At 42.3% G+C, this 20703-nt stretch overlaps 1 protein-coding gene across 1 annotated transcript; it reads left to right on the plus strand.

The window, feature by feature from the left end:
• Nucleotides 1-5774: 5774 nt before the first annotated feature.
• On the plus strand, nucleotides 5775-20152 carry LOC128788751 (BPI fold-containing family C protein-like). Its single transcript, XM_053944007.1, is given in 16 exon segments — nucleotides 5775-5888; nucleotides 6265-6377; nucleotides 6503-6631; nucleotides 7420-7522; nucleotides 7524-7579; nucleotides 8365-8428; nucleotides 9285-9345; nucleotides 10248-10324; nucleotides 12175-12348; nucleotides 12988-13041; nucleotides 14349-14523; nucleotides 15407-15470; nucleotides 16741-16783; nucleotides 17593-17656; nucleotides 18425-18501; nucleotides 20111-20152. Coding segments are annotated over 16 exon segments (1410 nt in total).
• The last annotated feature ends 551 nt before the right edge of the window (nucleotides 20153-20703 follow it).

Here is a 20703-nt window from a genome sequence, read left to right on the forward strand (position 1 = left end):
CGCGGCCACCGCCCCGCCCCGGCCCCGCACAGAACATCCCGGCACGGCACATCCCAGCCCCGCCTGTCATCCCTCCCCTCCGCCGGGTGCCACGCCGCTGCTCAGCCCCGCCGCACCCCCGGCTTGGCTCGAGTCGCTCTGTCCCGGCAGTCGCGGACGGAGAAGCTTCCCCTCCCCGTGCCTCCAGCTCGTTGCCCCGTGCAGAAGCATCTCTGCCTCACTAGGCGCCTCATCAGCTTCACACCTGCGCCATCCCTGGCTCCCCTATTGCCACATGTACACATCAATTCAAAAAAGTTGGTATTTTCCATGTAAGAGCCAGAACTATCCATATCAATTCTCTACGTTTAGGGGAAAAAAAGAAACAAAACAAAACAAAAAACACCAAACAAAAAACAACCAAACAAACAAAAAAAAAAAAAAAACCACTAAGACCAACAACAAACAAACAAAAAACGAAGGAAGTGAAAACTTAATGTGGCTCAAATCCCACAATGGTACGTCTGTACCCGTGTTCTCACCTTGCTACAACTTTGAACATCGCAGAGATCACTTACAGCTTGATTTGCTGGTGGTCACCACAGCACGTGTTTTGCCGCTGCTGGTATGGACCCACCTGCACTCCCCGCACAGCCCAAACCACAAACAGTGAGGTCCCCCCAAGCTTCCCCAAAACACACACACATATGGTGTGGGGAGAGAGAGTGTCTCTGTTTTGGCAGTGAGTTGCTGCCAAGAATGGCTGAAATGCTATTGCTGGCACCCACATAGAACAGCAACTCTCCGAGGGAGAATTCAAACCATTTGTTTCATATTTTAAGTCTGACTCAGGATGTGCTGGTGCCAGGCAGTGTTCCCTGGGCAGCACACAGAGGCTGGGAGCCCTTCATGCTGTACCTACCACCCACAGTGGCTGCCCAGCTGCGCTGGAAGGGCAGACACCTCTTTCTGCAGAGTTCTCCAAGTCCTGGGTGCATGAAACAGTGGTTTGGAGCCATCCTATCTGACTAAAATGAACATTATTGCTTGAAGAATGCTTAAAGAACCTAAAATTACTGGTAGTACCATTTGCTGAGACGTGGTGGGAAGTTTTCCTTCATTGCTGGTACATGGTGCTTCAAACCATTGTGTACCACTGTCCATTTGCTTGCTAGTTTTGCACTTTCATCATTTATTATTCCTCTTCTAAGCTCAGCACAGGTCCTACTTGCACAGTTCATGCAAAGCCATTGCTATTAAACAGGAAAAAGAGCTAAGCATTGCCCATTCAGTTCCCAGTGTAGCAAAGGAAGACCCCAAAATCTTTTTTTTTTTAAGTTAGACTTGAATGGTCTGAGCAGCACATGTCTGTGTAGATCACAGACCATGCAAGAAAACAGCCCTAATATCACCTGATTGTCCAAACCTGGAAGGCACAGTCCAACTTCACTGTGCTTTGAAGATACCTTCTGTCCCCTATGGGTCAGAAAGGCTCTCTTTATAAAGGGAATATTGGTATTTTTAGCAGCACATGGGAAGTCAATCACACGTGGAAAGCTGGAAGCAGATCCAGTAATGTTACATACACTCAGTTGAGGGTGTGCTTTTAGCCTAGATCTCCAGCACAGCTGTCCTGAAGCTCAAGCAGGACACAGAGTGGCACTGGAGGATGGTTTTGCTCAGCTGTTTAGATTTGTTAAGCACTGCTGAGTTATCTCACAGGCAAGGCCATCTCCTGGACCAGGAGACAACAGCACCTCACCACCTGGGAGTTTAACCAGCAGTGGGCTGTGTTGCATCCTAATGTGAGTGATCTAGGAGCCATAGAGCTGCCCAAAAAGTGTTTCTTTGGCTCCACGCAGTGGCTTGAGTCTGTACAGCTGCCACAGGTCCAACTTCTCTGGTTTTACAAGAGTCAGGGTTAAAGGAAACCAGAGTCAGTTCAAAGCAATGGTTTTCACTCACAGTTTTGGTTTGTGAACTCTTCTGCTCTAGCTATTTTCCAGCAGATGCAGAAGCTTGAGCTGGGTTGAAAATCTGTCATATAATTGCTTTTCTTAGCTATCTCTTATGTGCCCCATAGATGATACTCAGAGACCACACTGGAATCTGCTTGCAGCTGAGAGCCTCTGCTGGACAACAATCAAGACCAAGTGCGCGTAAGACTCTTGCGTGGCTGCTCTGCTCAGTCAGAGCTGACAGAGTTTTCTTAGAGTCTCTGTGGTGCAATGAGGGTTGAGACTGAGCCAAAAAAAAAATGAGATGAACATAAGGGAACAACGCCAGAAAGAAACTGAACCAGCAAGGATTCGATTAAGCAGGGGTAGAGGGACCTGGGCCATGCAGGGAAGATGTATATTTGCCAGCCAGGCTTGTTAGACTGGTCCCAAACATATAGGGACCATGCTGTCCCATGTGTTTTAATTACAGGACAAGGATATATTGGTGCAATACAGAATTTCTCTTGTTATCTGGGAAGTTGGCTGTCCCAGCAGCCATCTGAACAGCCCCTGCCCACCAAGTCCTCTGCAGCCATGTAAGTCAACTGCTTCCACTTCCAGCCCAGCAGCAGATGTGGATGGGAGTCCACAGTTTGAGGGAAGGAAGTTCTTTTGAGCACTACGCCAGCCAATTCCTTCATTTTCTACATACTCATACAATATGCCCATTTTCTTTAAAGAAAGAGGTGATTTCCATTTGACTGTGACATCATGTAATACTCAAGCAAAAGTAGCAGTTCCACCAATAGTTACCCACTTCTGTCTCCCTAAAACCAGGCAATTTCAGAAGGAAAATGAAATCTGATTTCTTCTTAATCTCCCTGCACACCTGTAGCTCTTCAAAGAAGTCACCAACTCAAATTTTGCAAGTGAGTGGTTTCAGCTGTTGCTGCAGCAGCTCATTCCAGCTCCTGATAAGAAGCATCCAGCTGCCATTCACAGCATGGAGCTTCAGGCAGGATGGGTTTCTCTTTCCCTGTGCCCACTCTCAGCAATTGTGAGTAACCCAGAGCTGCTCTGCTTTGCATCATCCCTCCTCTCTCCTGCTCTTCTGTCCTTTCTCTGTACATGGATACTGGGGAACAAATGGCTAACAGCTCATGAAGGGAGGAATGGGCCCATGCACCTTCTGGGCTCCTGTTCTCCTTCCCAGGAACTGCCCGCTCCTGATTAGGATGAGGGTGGTTTCCCAGGGGAAGAGGCTTGCAGTAACAGTAGTGATGTTTCATGAGGAAGGGAATTGCTTTCCTGTCTGAGGCTGGGATCTGGAGAGGTACTGAGCTTTCCCCAACATCACAAGCAGGCTCCAGCCCTGGCCAGTTCAGTGTGAGGTGTCAGAAAGACCTGGGTCATCCTGCAAAATCCAGCTATCCTTCCCAGCTTCCTTCCCAGTGCTGAACCATCATTCTGGATCAGCCCAACTCATGTTGTGGAGCTTCACACGTAGGGTGCAGGAATTACCTCTGCAGGATGTCATCTTCCTCCTCCTCAGGCACCAACAATTTCATGGCTTTTATGAAACAACTAAGCAGTATCAGAGCTAATTTCAGATGTGTTTCCCAACAGGAAAACTGCCAGGCTTGTTGTAGCAACCCTTCCCTCCCCAAACACCCAGATAAAATATTGCAACCTCTAAAACAATAATCTTAGAGACAAACATTTAGGAACTTTCATAGCTCCCAATGGTCTTCCTATTGATAGTCACTCAATTTTCACAGTAATAGGGTGGGCAGGAACCCATTCATCTAGAATATGAGAAGACAAGCTCTCAGAATGAAACCACTCTGGTTTTGTGCTGCAGGGCCTACAGTACAGTGAAGCAGATTTAATCCTCATCAGCCAAGTGATGCAGTACAGGAGAGTCCTCTTATTTCTCTCTAATGCACTATATCAGAAACTTATCTGAAACTGCTGGGTAATCTGCAGTTATTTTCTTCTAAAGATTTCTCCATCTACAGAACAGTCCTGACTGCATGGATTTTTCAGTCTCTTCTTTGAAATTCAGGTGATGCATTTTTCTGGTTTAATTGGTTCTTCTTTATTCCCCTTCATCCTCTTGCTATCGTCAAGGGGAGAGGGAAAGGAAAGCAAGAAGTGCCAAGCAAAAATATGCAAATCCCAAAGGCAACAAAAGTCAGAATAACTGTTATAACTATTAACCCTAGGGGTTAATGCCACTTCAGCAGCAGTATTTGAGTCATGGGGAACCTTAAAACTTTTTCCTTCTATAATACAGCTGTCAGCTGTTGCTGTAGTCAACTACAGTCATCATCATCTCCTTTATATCCTCTAGATGGTGCTTGTGTATCACATTCTACACAAAATAAATCATGCTGCTGCTAATCAAGCTTGGAAAATGGATTCAAAGTGCTGTGACAAATCACTAGACTCAAATAGTTGTGGTGGACACACTGGGTGGCCAACTGGTCTGAGCCTCCCCCAGAGAAAAGGGTTGTCCTCAGCCTCTTTCCAAACATAAAAACTGAAATTCATTATTAAAATCTGATTGTATTATAGAATGGTTTATGTTGGAAGGGACCCTAAATATCATCTTGTTCCAACTCCCCTATCATGGGCAGGGGCACCTTTCGCTAGAACAGCATGCCCAAAGGCTCATCCAACCTGGCCTTGAACACTTCAGGGATGAGACATCCACAGCTTCTCTGGGAAACCTGTTCCAGAGCATCACCATCCTTACAATGAAGAATTTCTACTTAATGTTTCATCTGAACCTCCCCTCTGTCAGTCTGAAGATACATTCCTGTTTGTCTTACCACTACAAAGCCTGTAAAAATTCCCTCTCCAGCTCTCAGGTAGCTGCCTTTAGGGAACTGGAAGGTGCTCCAAGATCTTCCTGGAGCCTTTTTTTCTCCAGACTGAAAACCCCCTGTTGTCTCAGGTTGTCTCCAGAGGGGAGGTGCTCCTATCTTCCATCTGTCTTTCCCTGTTACACTCTGGTGATGCACAAGCATTCACTCTGCTGAAGCCTGCTCACCTCTACCTTTCAGGAAAGGAAACAAAATCTCAATTTCAATGAGGGCCAATTTTGGCAAGCTTTGGTCCATGTCACTGCACTTCATGGCATCCCATGCCTTTTGATAGATTTCACTTTGGTGAAGATTTTTTTTTTCGGTATCCATACCATGTCACTCATATCTTCCCCTCAATGTTCTGTCTTCCTCCTTGATTTTTCCCCCTGATTTTACAGCAAGTGTGAGGTTAGTTTTGGTTTGTTTTGGTCCTTTTCACTGCTCCTCATTTCCTCCCAGACCAGTTTCTTGTAGTCAATAAATGTCCCAATTTTCTTTCTTTTTTTTTTTTTTCTCAATTGCATTTCCCTTGATCATGTCTGCTTTCCTGAGCGTAAGTCCATCTTTTTTGTTTCCAAGATTTTGTGATTTATACATATAGCTCCATCTTGGTTTAAGTCCTGTCACAAAAGCCCCTGGGATGGTTATTGGCTTCACTCATTCACCAGCCCTGTGGTGAATCCAGTAGAGCCACCAAATAACAGTCTAAAAGTTCAATGCTTGTCCAAATGGATGTATCCCAAGCACTTTCCCCAGTCTCTATGGCAGTGAACAGGCTGACTTTTCTCCTCTACCCCACAGAGCTCAGTTTTTGTAAGTCTCTGGAGAATGGGTCTTCTCTGCAAAGGTTGCTGGGTTTTCCACTTTCTTCATTTGGGAGGGAAAGATGATGTCCAGGGTAGGGGGGAAGGGAGTACAATCACCAAGTGACACAGCATGAATTTCTGCTATCATTATAAATCTTTATTAACTGGTCCTGTGAAAAATGAGGAAGATGCTAAAGATTTGCTGTTCTCTCCTCCTCTTAAGTTTGCTCAGTGAACAACAGAGTGCCAATCCTGGACTCAAAGTGAGGATCACCCAGAAGGGGCTGGAGTATGGTATGTGTGATGTTTTCATCAGCAGCTGCCAGTGGCATTGCCTTGAATACAGATATGACAAAGGAAAGAGGGCAGAGGGAGTAAACGACCCCATAGCAGGCTATAAAGAAAAGTTTAAGAGCACAATAGAGCAAAGTCAGTAAGCTGCTTGACAGCATTGTAGATCATATCAAGGTTCATGTGACCTCAGATATTGAATCAGTTAGTTCAGCTCTTGCCATGACTAGGAGTGAGACGTGAAATAGCACTGCCATGTCTCAAGTGAGATACCACCTTCTTGCGATTCTGTGTCCATCACATTTCCTAAGCCAGAAACACAACTCTAAACTCCCAGGCACTATCAAAGGCAACTGAACTGATCATTGTGTTCCTGTGGCCAAGGAGGCTGGGCTGGAAATCCTGCAGCAGAATATGGAGAAGGAGCATTTCCCTGATTTGACTGGCCATGAGAAATTTGGGCTTGGTAATGTCAAATACAACATCTCAAGGTAAGTATTCTCTCTAGAGGCCAATTGTGTTTGACTGAAATTTGAATCTTGTTTTGTGTTCATTTTGACTTATTAAATCCATTTTTTAAAAATCTTTTCTCTCCCTTTTCTCTCTTATGCTCTAGGATACATGTTACTGTTGTTGAATTACCCAGTGCTTCTATCTCCCTCCTACCAGGGTCTGGGATAAAACTGGTGATTGGAAATGCTTTTCTAAACATGAATAAGAACTGGGACATAAGGACCTGGATGTTGTATATACAGCTTTGCACATTCTGGGATTTTTTTCTTGATGGATAATACAAAAATGCAAATTTTAGTTTATTCTTGTGACTCCTTCATTGTAAAGGTGCTCTTAATCAGCTGGCAGCAGTAACCCAGGAGCACAGATGGGTGCTTCTGACAGGTCTGCTGGTGGGGGACAGCCCCTGCCCCCTCAGACATCAGCACTGCTAAAGAGCCCATGGCTGAGAAGCAGTGCTGCAAATAGCACAGGACTGCTGCTCTAGCTGAATGCTGTCATTGTCCAGCCTGCCAGCTAATGGCATATTTAGAAAAACTGTAGTGTGTTGGATCACAGTTCAGTATAATAAACCCTCATAGTGAAGTCACACTATTAGAAACCCTCTGTTATGCCACCAAGAGATACAGTTCAAAAGCTGATGGAAAATGGATGAGCAAATGGCAGTATTCTTAGAGCAGTCTCCATACCTTCCTAGTCCCAGGCTGTTTCAGAGGAAAGAAATCCCTCTTCTCTTCCCCACACCCCTCATTACCTATATTGCTAAACTGACTGAATTACATCAGTCTCTGATCTGCACTTCTGCCAGGGACAGCCGGGCTGCATGCGGGGAGAAGGGACCTGGGAGCTGAGGGGGTGACACAGCAGGAGTCACAGTGCCCTCACTGGCAAGCACTAGACACAGGCAAGCAAAGCAGAGTAGTGGCAGTGACCAGGACTAGCCATGGGTCCACATCACCAGGCAATTCCATAGTGAAGAGGTGGCTTTTTTCAGTTCTTATTTATTATCACCTGATGCAGCAAAGACAGTGGAAGAGGCACAGTGCACATCTCAAAGGTGTTTGTTACTGCAATCTTTTCAACAGCCCTGGATAATGCAGCCCCTACCTCAATAGCCCTCACCCAGCTGCCAGACAACTTCTGGTGACGTAGATACCAAGCTGAATGGGAAAATGGGTAAGTGGAAGAGGTCTGTATAAACACCCTCACAAAATAACTATCAATGAATGGCACAGGGACAACTTCACAAATTAGGGTGCGCAGAATTGCTTTTAGGCATCATAAGACACCACAGGTGAGAACTGGGGCCCCAATACAGCATTAAATGGCCAACATTGATATTTGTCCTTGTATTTACACACAGTAGAAGATAAAGACTGAATCAAACAATCCCTTGTGCTTCTTCAGCACCCACTTCTTTCTAACTTCTGCTCTAGTCTTCAACTCTAGGTAGAAGTTACAAGGTTGTACTATGCTTCACTCCTCCTACTCACAGTGCTATCGAAATTGAACAGAACCAGACTGTCTGTTAAGCCTCTGGATACAGCCCATGAAACAGTATCTCATTATTTTCTTGTATTTCTCTCAGAGTTTGGTGGTTTTTTTGTTTGGTGTTTGTTTGTTTGTTTTTGGGTTTTTTTTTTTTTTTGGTCAGTCTGTTGTTTGTTTATTTTTGCTTGTTTTGGAAGTTCCTAATGCAGAGACTATTTTGTACATATAAGATTGTGGTCCTATGAAGAAATCCATTTTTCATAAATATTATTTAACCCAGGCTGAGATACATAGTGCTGAAATTATCATCTTTTAAATGGTGGCTCTCTGACAGTTTTTACATTTCAAAAAGCTCCCATGTGTACTAGAATATCACACTAAGAGGCCATTAAATTCATGTTATGCAGAAATATCTGATCTCCTCTTAATGACCATAGTACTCGACCCATTGATTGCCTTCTTCCTTCCCTCTAGCTTCCTGCATAACTTCTTTATCAAGTATCTGAAGAAACCCATTCACAGGAGCTTGGTCACTAATGTAAGCCTTTCACATTGTGTAGGGGAGGGCTGTAAGGAGGATAGCATTCACAAGTCAGTGCTGTGAACTTGGCAAAGGAAGAATTAGAAAAATAATCTTGTAATAGTCCTATTCTTGTTTGATCATTTCGTCATCATTTTGCCAGCCAGAAATTATTCCAGATAAAGTGACAGGTTCATAGTCAAGATACTGACACAGCTACATTCAACCAAGGCAGCAGTAGGGATGGAAAATGCAGTTATTTTTCCATTCCAATACAGAATAAGTCTCTGCCTGTGTACCTACAAGGCATCCTGGGGCTTGGGTCATTTTTATGCTTGGCAGAAAAAACATCTACTGAGCAACACCGAGAGAAATTATAATATATCTACTGATAGTATGACATTTCAGCTTCATTGTAGCAAAGGGGTGAGTAGTTCTGATGACAGCCTCCCAGGGCCACTGACAGGAAACAGAGCTTGAGATGGCTGTCATTCTGTCCAGGGATTTACAGTTGGACACGCTGATCTTAAGGGTCTTTTCCAACCTAAATGACTCCACGATTCTGAGATCTCTCCTGCGACACCAGTATAAGATTTGTCCTTGCACTATTTAAGGCTGTGGTTTCGTCACCCCCACCAGGCTGCCTCTGGAAACTTCCCTCTTTTTTGCAGCTCTGGCATATACATCCAGGCTTACATTGCACCAAGCAGGAACACTGGGGATCCAGTTAGCTGAAGAGAAGCCAGATTAGGTGTTTTGATAAACAAATGCTGCAATGTGTGTCATGCAGCAGAAAGATCTGCTAGCACACATGTAAGAGGTGCTTATACAGCCATGCTAATCAGGCCACAACTTGAGTGTGCTTTTATTGTAGTCATGTCCCAACATCAGAGCTGGGATCCAGATGATAGATGGGGACCTCTGATCACTGAATGGTCAGTCATTAGTGATACCTTTTCCTTCTGTTTTCTCTCTTCCGATCAGTGGAATTCTGTTGCTTCCTTAATGGTAGCCACTTAGCAATGTCTCCAGGAGTGATATCAGTCCATCTGCTCCCTTGCATACAGAACCACAGTTAAATAAAGGCTGGGCTACTCAAGCAAGAAATATGTGTTTCTAAGAGCCAAGGACTTGGTAGCAATTCTCAACTTGCAAGTGTGGCAATGTGCACTTCTGTTGTGAGAAATGCCACTTAGAGGCCACACAGTACTGATGCTGAGGCAGTTTTCCCATACCATGCTCCTGCACACACAGCACTTTACAAGCTGAAGCCTGTAGTCCTAACCTGCCTGGAAATTAAGTTTTACTTGCCTATTTGTCAGACTTGCCAGAGACAAAATGAAAAAGCTCTTTTGCAAACACCTTTTCACTTGAACCGCTTTGGGTTAGATTTGCAGGCATTTAAGACACCCCAAGTGTTGGTCAGATACCATGTGCAAAACACAGGTATCTAAGCAGATCAGGCACCCTCCTTCTGGGAAAGTACTTGCAAGTTACAGGTACTTGGGATGCTCTTAAAACTGTTGACAAGAAATCCCAACACCTCCTTATGCCCTGAGGCAATGATCTGGCCATCTCCTTTTTTGGGTTAGACCAAACTTACTTTCCACAATGAGAAAACAACAGACAAACTAGAGAAGGTGCTTTACAGAAAGTCCTAGTAGAAATATCAAATCTTAGGTCAGAATGCATGTTAGGAGGTCCCTGGCTGTGTTTTTCCCTACTTTCTGGAACAATTAGTGACATTCTCTTTCAGAAACTGACTTAGTTTTAAGTATACATAAAATTATTTCTGTGGTTTTTGTAATATTCTGTAACTTATCTACCACCCTTACAGCTGATTTGGCTGAAGTAGACTACTCCTTAAGTGGCTTGCCAGCAGTATTCCAGCCATTCATTGACCTGGACTTAAAGGTACTTGCCTGTAGTGCTGTTTGCCTACATTGCTGTGGGGTCCATTATTCTATGACATGACCGTGATTGTTACTCTGAACGTAGAGGCTCACTATCTTGGAAGACAGACATTTCAAAGCCTTATTGCATTTGTTACAGTAATAATTTGTAACAATGCTGTTGTGAAATGAATTATTTAAAAGCCATATCATTTTCTTTAAACTGCTGTTGAGTTGGTTGTAAAAAATAGAAAGCAGTTAAAGTTGGCTAAGGAAGATAGAAGAAAAGGGAAGGGAAAGAAAAAAGTTATTAAACCTCATCTTTCTCTCACTGTTGATTAATAGCTGGGACTTCATTGTTTAGTCAGTCAGAGTAATATTTCTATACATGCAACTAACTAGATCTGTCTGCTGTCAGATGAGAGAGAAGAAAGAGCAAGACTATCAGAGCAAGTATTAAGCCCCTAGCTTCTTCAATGGGAAGGCAGAATACCCTTTCAAAAGCATGGGAGCCCAAGGAATGCTGCTGAGTCTGAGGACTTGAAACTTTATTTCAAATTAAGAAAGAAAATCTCCTTATGTACTGAAACTAAAATCTGACTAGTTCCTGATTCTAAAATGACTTCACTGTCATTCTGTATAAGGTGATTCGATTGAGGGTAGTTGTCATTATTACAGTATCTGAGATCCTTAATTAAGTTTAAGCTGCCTTCTGCTTGGTGCTCTACAAAGGTCGAATGAAAAGATAGTCTTGTCACAAAGATCCTATAAATTAAGTAGTAAAAAAGGGACAACAGGGAAATAAGAGAGGTGAAAACAAAAAGGAACAAAAAGTTAGTATCTGCTCGTGTGGTAGACACTGGTCTTAGCACACCAGCTCTGCAGCTGCTGTCAAACTCTTCTGAGTATTGCAGCAGCTAGATTTTAAGCAGGGACTTGAGTCAGACAAAAGATGTAAAATCATGGCTGTTCCAAGAGCTACTGTCCAATATAAGTGGGGAAATATACGAAGACTGGTAAATCCAGCAAGTGAGGATTGAATGAAGAGGTCACCAACTGTAATTCAGCACTTTGTAAGCATTTTGATAGTCCTTAAAAGGCAACAGGAACATTAGAGCTAGATGAGAAAATAAAGACAGACAAAATACATTTGAGATTAAACATAAACAGAACTAATAAAATGGACATAAAAAACTTTAACCTTTAAATGTCTTCATCGCTTTCTGTCAGTTTTACTTTTTCGTTTCATATGGATGCATTTGGAAGTATTAGATCTGCAAGGCTTGGCCAATATAATGGGTCATGCAGAAGACAACATAGGCATTTTAGGTCTGTCTGACACAACTTTACTCTCTCATAAGCCTTTTGTCTGCACAAGTTATCAACTTGATTCTGGGCAGAATACAGTGCTGATTTTGACCAAGAAAGACCTCTGGTTTTACAGATCAATTTTGTAATTGAGGCCATTGGTTAGTTCTTAAGCAGCAGTTCTCAGATTTAAATTTCTGGAGATAAGAAACGGAGAAAGTAAGGCTTTTCAAAAAGGAGGACCACTAGTCATGTTCTTCATGCAATATTTAGACCCTTAATTTAGAGGGTGATCTGAGGTGCCAGACTGTCCTCAGTAGGTGACCAGTATCACAAAAGACAGATCTTGAGCCTCATCTGTGAAGATGTCCCAATGCTGGAACTTGCCTTCGCCACTTGTTTGACAGCACCAAGCCTTCATACACTACTACAAAGCCTGCATACTCATGTATATACCAAATGAATAGCTGGGGCAAAGTCAAGGAAAGTAGCATTCATTGTCTGCAGTCGTGGTAAAGTTATATTTTGACTCTGTTTTTCTTTATCTCTGACAATAACTTTAAGGGAATAGTCTTCCCTGCTGGAAACTATACTGACTCTCCCTACGTGGCAGCTTCCTTCACAATCCCAGACCAAAGTGACTCCATGCTGTACCTTGCCTTCTCTGAGTATTTCTTTCAGACCTCCTCATTTGCTTACTACACCACAGGGGCTGTCAACAGGACCATTGCAGAGGAAGTGAGCAGGACACAGAGGAATGGGGTCAGAGTGGCTCAGTTAGGGCTTTGACCTGCCAGATGTCAGTATGTGGCCATAGAAAGCTCTCAGTTGGTCTGTAGAGTCCTGAGACAGTAGATTATAAACACCAGGGTATTGTTATTCTTTCCCTTACGCTCTGTATAGATGCCTCAGGCCACAGCCAGGCATGCCAAGTTCCACTGAGCCAAGAACCAAATACTGCCAACGTTGTTACAAAAGATAAGGGGTTTGTAGACCTGAGGCACAGACTTCTCTAACAGGGACAAGGGATCAACTCTGGAGAATTTTGCAGCCTCAGTGGCTGTTTTCTGAGGGATCTTCTTAGAATGAAAGTACTACAGGGGCTTTGTAAGAACAGCATATGTCAAAGCACAGCGTCTGTGGCTTGGAGACTGCAGCCTGAACTATAATGACGTTAAGCATTTGCTTTCTGAGGGATTATTTTTGGCATGTATTATTGGGAAGCTGTATAAGTGTACTGAGTCTCTTAGGAATATTTCTGAGAGGCAAAAAATCAAAGATTCATTGAAATGACTGTAATAATGCATTTAGAGAAAAGCTTGCCATGAAGGTCAAATCTGGTAACTCATTTGTTTTCTCTTTTATTTTTTCCTTCAGACTTGCAACTATTTTAATATAAACACAGAGATATTTAGCAGTATCATCCCTGAGGTGAGTATCATTAGTTTCACAAAGTCTCAGAGAAGCCACCCAGTGTGGGTGTCAAGACACCTCACTCCTGGTGTATCCCAAAGGCTTACATGGCCAGCGGGGCTCCTGCACTGGGGAAGTGGGCCCATGTGCGCCTTGTAACAGCAGAGCAGATGGGCCTTGTCACTTCCCACCCCATGATGAGTTGAATGGCTTGCACTGTTACCGAACATAATCTTGGCCCATAACCTTGCACATCAATCTTTTCTCTGGGCACCGTGCCCAAGCCACAGCTGTTCCTACCTAAAACCAGCTCCATGCAGGAAACAGCTTCCAGTCATGAGTCGTGCTTTGAGAGACATCTAAGAGAAATCTCAGCTCAGAAAAATTGCCTTTCTCCTCCCCAAGACTGCATAATTCTCTTTACTTTGCTGCTGGCCTGTGACTGTTGAGCAGAAAACCTAGGAAGGGACCATGTGCAGGAACATGAGGTAGCAGATGGACAGGAAACATTACATCCTATGGAGCAGACAAGGCAGATGCACAGGATTTCCATTTATTTTAGGAGAAGGTGATAAATATAACAGGACAGAGAATATGAGCATGCATGGCTTCCACCAGCCTTCTGAGACAGGATGAGAAACCAAAAGTGAACAGAAGAACCCCTAGGCTATAATGCCGAGGATGGGTGAAATCAGACTGATAGTTCAAAGTACTTCACATTCTTGTTTGTTTCCCAGATGTTATTAAGTTTCTTCTTCAGAAATATAAGAATTTTCCAAGGGTAGTCATGTATGATGTTCTCCATAAAATGCCATGAGCATTAATGTGAATATTCCACCCCCTCTGTTTCGAATATTGAACTTTGTTATATACTTTTTATATTTGTATATTCACTCTTCAGGTGACAAACAGAGTGAGGCTCCTCTGAGGACAGTTCAGAGGAGGAACCCATCTCCTGAGATGGGTGAATTTCAAAGTGAATGACTCCTGAGCTCTTTTATTGTGGTTTTTTTTTATTACCACATTTGGAGTCCATTTATATCCTCTGTTCATTTAATTTCAAGCATTTAATTACTCTTGAAATAATATAGAAAAATTTGTATTCCTCAAATGGAAGGAACTTTTCACTGCATTCCTGAGTGGCCAATACTGTTAATTTAGCACCACAGGAAACCTTTATTTCCTGCTTACCTGAAAGAATCTTATGTTAGCAGCTATCCTTAACCTCATCATAAGGAAATGCTTCAAAAGTGAGAAAATGCAGTATTCTGATCCATTCTATAAGAAAAATATTTTTCTTTTTTTTTTGTCCTTGAATCTTACAGGTAGCTAAATATTCAGTTGCACCCTAGCCAGTGATGTTGAAGCTAAAGTCTACTGAAATCCCTATCAACAGCTTACAGCAGGATTCCTTCATGGTAAAGATTCAGGGCTCTGTGAAGGTGTTGGTCATTCTGCCAGACTCAAACACCCAGTCTCTGTTCACACTGAACATACTAAGTGCAACAAACAAGGTGACATTTAACTCAGGGTTAAATATCTTTGTTCCTTCCTTCTTTTAAAACTCTGTACAGGAAACAAAAAAAAAAAAAAAAAAAAAAAAAAAAAAAAAAAGCCAAATTTCTAGTACACAAACATGCAGATTCCCCTTAGTCACAGGTGTAGGCATGACCTCAACTAACCTGTCACACTATGACAACGAAATAACTCACACATGGATGCTAGATGTAAAAGAGGAAAGAAAAGAACCCAAAGAGAGATTTTATTTTCTGACTCCACTATATATAGAATATCAAAAGTGACAGTGGATTGGAGGATGAAATTGCCACCTCTCCAACCACACTGGTCAAACCAATAGTCCATCAATTCTCTCCACCCACAAAGAAGAATGCAAAACGATCATTATTTACAAGAACAGTGTGAGAAAATTCAGTAGAAATATGTAAACATCAGAAGGCATAAGAAACTTTTAGAAGCATTTTAAAACTCTCAAAAGAACAGAGCAACACTAACCTATAGGACGCTTCTATGGCAAAGAACATTTTCCTACAGAGGGACAAAAATCCCAACATATAGTGGCTCTGATTAAGCAAGGTTTTGTTCTCTGGAATGACAGTTCTGCAAGTGTGAGTCATGCCTCTTGGCATCTTGTTCATGGCTTTGATTAATGACATCTCATTACCCCCATTTCAGCTCTTGTCAGTGCCATTCAAATAAACAGACATTTACTGTGTGCAGCCTTGCAATGAGAAAGCTGCATTTAACTAAAACAACTTCCATACATTACTGGAAAGATGGTATTTATGTAGTAGTGACTAATTCACAGAAAGGGTCCTGGGGTTTTTATGTCTGGTAATCCATGGTTTCTTTATTCTGCAGGCAGCCAACACCAGCATTTCTCTGAATATATTTGATCAGAAATTAATGGGCTCGTTATGTTTGAACAGGTAATCCAACCTGGGATGAAAAAGATTTTCTTTGGAAAACAATGTTAGCAATCCCAACATTAATAGTTTAGACATATGACCAGATAACTATTAATACGTTTTGCTGGTAAATTTACCTGCATTAGTTTCTCTTAATCTGGCAGCACTTGTACAGTTTAGAGGAGGCAGGAAGCTTCTCTCTAACAAGTGCAATGCCCTCAAGGGACTTCTCACCAGTGGACTGCTGCAGGGAAGTGGTCTAACTGGACTTCCCTTCTTTTCACATCTACTCTCCCCTCTGAGCTAGATAAACAAAGCATGCAGTGCAGTTTTGATGACCATAAATCATCTGAGAGTTTCCCTCTTCCTTTTCTGGCTGGCAAGATGTCATGGCTATCTAGACAAACTGTGCCACTAAAGTATGTCAGAGCAGTCCAGGGCACAATAAATAACCTGGGCTCCTACAGGTCCCCTATGCAGATATTCTTATAGCAGACATTCACCAACTGAAGTCCTGCAACTTGGAAGGTTCAGAAAGCTGGAGACCAGAAGCTAGGTCATTTACACATCTAGAATGTCACATTTCATGGGGAAGAAGCTCTGTATGTCAGAACCTCACAACTGGGAATTGGGACTTCAATTTCATAAAAGTCCCTAAGAAAGACACAGGGTTAAGAACATGCAGAGTTCGTCAGGGCAGAGGGATGTTAGGAATTTAAGGAGAATAGTGCTGTTAGCATTTTCTGCAGTAATTTTCAAAGAGGAAAATCTAAAGTGTGCTGGAAGCTGGCCTTGAGAACTCAGGTACTGGTGCTGAGGAAACTCAGAAATCTTTTGTTGGATACAGAGTAACTTAGGGAATAACTATTTCAATTTGGAAACAGAAGCAGTAGCAACAAAGCCAGCAGCAGCACACAATGAACAGATCCTTTCTTCCTGGTAAGACTCACATGAAACCATTATGCAGATGTACCAAAATCTTTGCAAAATACCTGACACCCTACAAGTCCTGGTTAAATCACTTGTCAGTGTAGGATTTCCAGAACAGCACAGAGAGGAAAAGCACACTCAAATTGCTGGCTGCAGCCCTTCTTGCATGGATGTTCAGCAATGCTCCAAGAAAACCAAATCTTTCTCTGTGTAGCAGTGTGTGAAAGTGCTTTAAAAAAAAAACTCTTTTCAGATGCTTCTTAAGGCCTGGAGCTCTACAGCAATGACTGACTGCACATGATTAGAATGACTGTGTTTATACTTTCTCAGTAACTTATCTTGTTTCACTTCTTTCCCTCAGGATCCAATTCTCCCTAGCCCACTCCAATGTTGGCTCTTTTGAGGTAAGAAGGTAGTTGAAGCATATAGGAAATGCAAACTAAGGATATCAGTGATGTCAAGGCTAAAGAGTAAGCAGCTAAATTTTATCTGTATTTCTAAATCATTTGGCTTCATTCCCAAGTGGCTCCCCTCCTGTCTTCTGGCAGCCACCTCTCCGTTCTGGACTTAAAAGTAAACTCTTTGGGGTAAGCTAGTGCTGTGCAAAAGAGATATTCTGTAGTTGCCCTGGCTGCAGTAAGCAGAGATCTCTCGAATCATCAGGGTGAAACAGAGCCGAGCTGACCTGTAGCAGCAGAGCAGAGCGCCATCCAATGGTCACGGGGATGGCTGAGGCACAGGTGCTCCGTGGGTGCTCATCAAGATGCTCAGAATTCTGGCAAGGAGGGACAGTCAAGATATTTCCCTCTGACGCCTGAAATAGTGCAGCTGTAACCTTGCAGGGGAAAACCCTGCCCCCACAGAGAGTCATTTCATTCTCAGTATAATCAATCCATTCCGAGTAGCTGAGGAGAAAGGATTAAAACTGGTCTAGTCCTGCTTTCCTACTGGTGATAAATTATCTCATAAAGAGAGCAAATAGACTGTTTTAAATTAAAATGTTGGCCAACCATAATGAAATCCATTTGCATTTTGCATCTCACTTCCTTTGCATCATTCCAAAACCTAAAGTTCACTTAAGCTTATGACTCGTTGAGGCCAAAAGAGAACTGGAAGTTGACTAAGAGCCTACTAACTCCACCCAGGATTAGGGCACGACAGCTCTACCACCATCAGGAAATTATGGCTAAGTCAGTTTTCTTGTCTGTGGCAGGTCTTGCTTCTGGAGAACATCCTATCTTACATTTTACAGACTGAAGTAATTCCATCAGCTAACGGTAAGGCTGTATTTCAAAGCATCAGCCAAAAAGCTTCCAGCAGAATGGGTTATTCTAGGAACTTCTACTGACTTGCTGATTAAGTTGTCAGCTCCCATTAACTTGGAGTGGAAAATGACCATCAGCCAGTAAGCAGTGGAAAGCAAAGATTGTAGGGGTGTAAGTGCTCCCTCTCACTGTTCTGCAAAAACGGCAAAAATTATTAGGAAAGTAAAAATTCATCTGCCTTCATCTCAGTCTAGGTGGTCCTGATGCATCAGGGAGAAAAGCAAAATCTCTCATCTGCACACCTGCCTGAGACCACTATATGTGAAATGTATTCCTTTTTACTAAATCAGAACAGAGCTTTTGCATCTCATAAATCTTATTTGAGGCCCTGGAGGGAGATAGAGCTTTGTGTCAGCCCTCTGTACTGGGATGAACATCACCTTCTTCAGCTAATGGATACAAATGGGAACAGGTTCTAATGATGGTAGAGCTGTATTAACAATCCCTCAGGGATCATTAGGGACAAATTACTCAGTACATAATGTGTTGAACGCAAGATCCTTGGTTTGGCTACAACACTCTGCCAAGAGAGAAGCACTTGTAATTCTTTTTTCCTATTGGTAAATGAGCATCTTAGCAACCTCCCAGGCTTGCTTGTGAAGATTAAGAGGCTAATTGTTATAAATGACCTACAAGTCTCTCGATAAAGAGTGTTGTTGAAGGGCAAGTGTTTATTATCTTTCTAATACATACCTAAATCATCATTTGTCTCTTTTTAAGCTAAACTGTCAAAAGGATTCCCTCTTCCCAATCTGGCCAATGTTACCTTGACAAGACCTCACATTACAATTGTACAGGTGCGATTTTGATACTTATGAAAGATTGTCTCTATTGTTCCTTTTTCTTTTTTTCCCAAGGCATTTATTCACCTTCTATAGTACCAGAAATTTACTGTATTTGAGCTACCTAACTAGTAAAAATGGGTTTAAAATGAGATCTCTAATAATCGTAAAATTCTATTAGAAACAAATGTATATTTCTTTGAGAGGAAAAGTTAGAACTGAATATGTAACCATGAAGTGATCAAATGTACAACTTTTTCAGCCTTGCAAGTTTCAATTCAGTGTAAAAACAGGTTTGACCTATTGTTCAAGTTTGGCCAATCACATCAAATTAGAGTTACTGTTATCTCACAGTCTTGTTGAATACTTGGAATATGAGAGGGAAGAGAATTCAGTTTTGTGCACATAGGATGCCCAGATTTTGTTAATAACTGGTGATAATGGCTGAGGCTAGTAGCCAAATGTACTTAGTGAGAGCTGTCAGAAAATATTTTTTTGCCTTCTGGTTATCCTTCTCCAAAACTAGCCCTTAATTTGAGCATACAGAATATTGCTAGGTAACCAGTCAGTACAAAGGCATTGCTGACAAATTAATGCCCAGAAAATGAGTAAGCCTTCTGCATTTCTCCACTTGTTTAACAACTTCTCAAAGTTATTTTCAGTTTTTCAGAAGTTTTTCTTTGCAGAGACTCTTAAATCTTTGTTAGGGGTTAAGCACAAAACACAACTCAGGAAATGAAATGCAAAGGTTGTTTTAAATTGTTCTTTGCCTCCCACATACCTGGTTACCTACAAACTATAATTACTCAGAGACTGCTTTCAGTGGCACTCATTGCCAACAGTCTTACAGACTAATTGTGAATGAAGGATTTTAGTGATTCTGCGGTGCCCATTCCCCCCTCACGTTCTTTAACCAGTCTCCTCATCAGTAACAAGGAATGAGAGACAACACAGAATTGCTGTGCCCTACCAAAATGAATAAGATTCCCATTTAAAGGCTAGAATTTAGGCTCTAGTTCTAGAGTTTCCACTTCCAGTCCCAGTCTGATGGCTATGGTCAATAGGAAGAAAAACAATTTTTACTTGTCATAGACAAGCTGGATGGTGCTTTGAGCTACCTGATCTAGTGGAAGGTGTTCCTGTCCATGGCAGGGGGGTTAGAACTGGATGGTCTTTAAGGTCACTTCCAACCCCATCCATTCTGTGATTCTGTGACTGTGATGAACTGCTCTCTGCAGGCTCTGTATGTGCTGACAGTGGGGGAAGCTTTAAGGACAAGTTTAGATTATATGGCTAATTCTTAAGTGGCACAAATTAGGTGAAAAATAATCCCACCTTGTGATGCTTGCCTAGTTGCCTCAAGGCTCAGATGAACCTTCCTGAGTAGGCTGTATGATCCCTTCTGTCACTAACATGGTACAAAGGGATAGCACCTAGGAAAAGATGGAGCCCTTTTGCAAAGTTCAAAGGACAGAGTTGAATAAAACTTGTTACTTCCAAGGCTCAGCTCTTCTCAGTAGATTTTTGGACCTTAAACACCAGGATCAATTTGAAATTAAGAAACCCCAAAATAAAATGTTCATTTTAATTCATAGTATGTCCATGACTGTTCTTCTCCCTGCAGGGATATGTGTTGATTTTGACTGATCTCCACTGCAAACACTAAAGGAGAAGAGAGACCACTTGTTAAGCATGAACCTCAAATGAAGTCAATAATGTGACTCTGAAAACTAAACACTGCTCAGTTCTGCTGAAATGTTTAACTTGAGCTCTGACAACCCCCATCCTGGTTGGGGGCAAGAGGGGGTGCTAGGAATCAAAAAAAAGCTGATCGAATAGTTAGCTGGTGTAATGGTGGTAACAAGCAGACCCAAAAGAGAACATGTAACACACGCTTGACATTTATTTATTTATTCTACAGTTTAACTGATGCAAAAATGTTTTTAAGATTAATGACTCTTTTGAAATACAATTTTGTCTATACACTTCCAGAAGGATGCTGCAATCTCTTAAAATTAGGAAAAGTACGTTGTCAAAATGCTGCTAGGGCAGATACAGCTGCTAATATGTTTCTAGTGTAACAAGCTTAAACACTTCCCTTCTGCACACCATGCATGAAGTAGGGAGTGAGCCCTCTCCAGAACTGTGGAACTGTCAGACTGGGAACTGTCCCAGTTACAATGGGAACTAAAATCTTTGCAGCATCTTAACATAAAT

This window comes from Vidua chalybeata, chromosome 5 (assembly GCF_026979565.1).
Source record: "Vidua chalybeata isolate OUT-0048 chromosome 5, bVidCha1 merged haplotype, whole genome shotgun sequence".
NCBI lineage: Eukaryota > Metazoa > Chordata > Aves > Passeriformes > Viduidae > Vidua > Vidua chalybeata.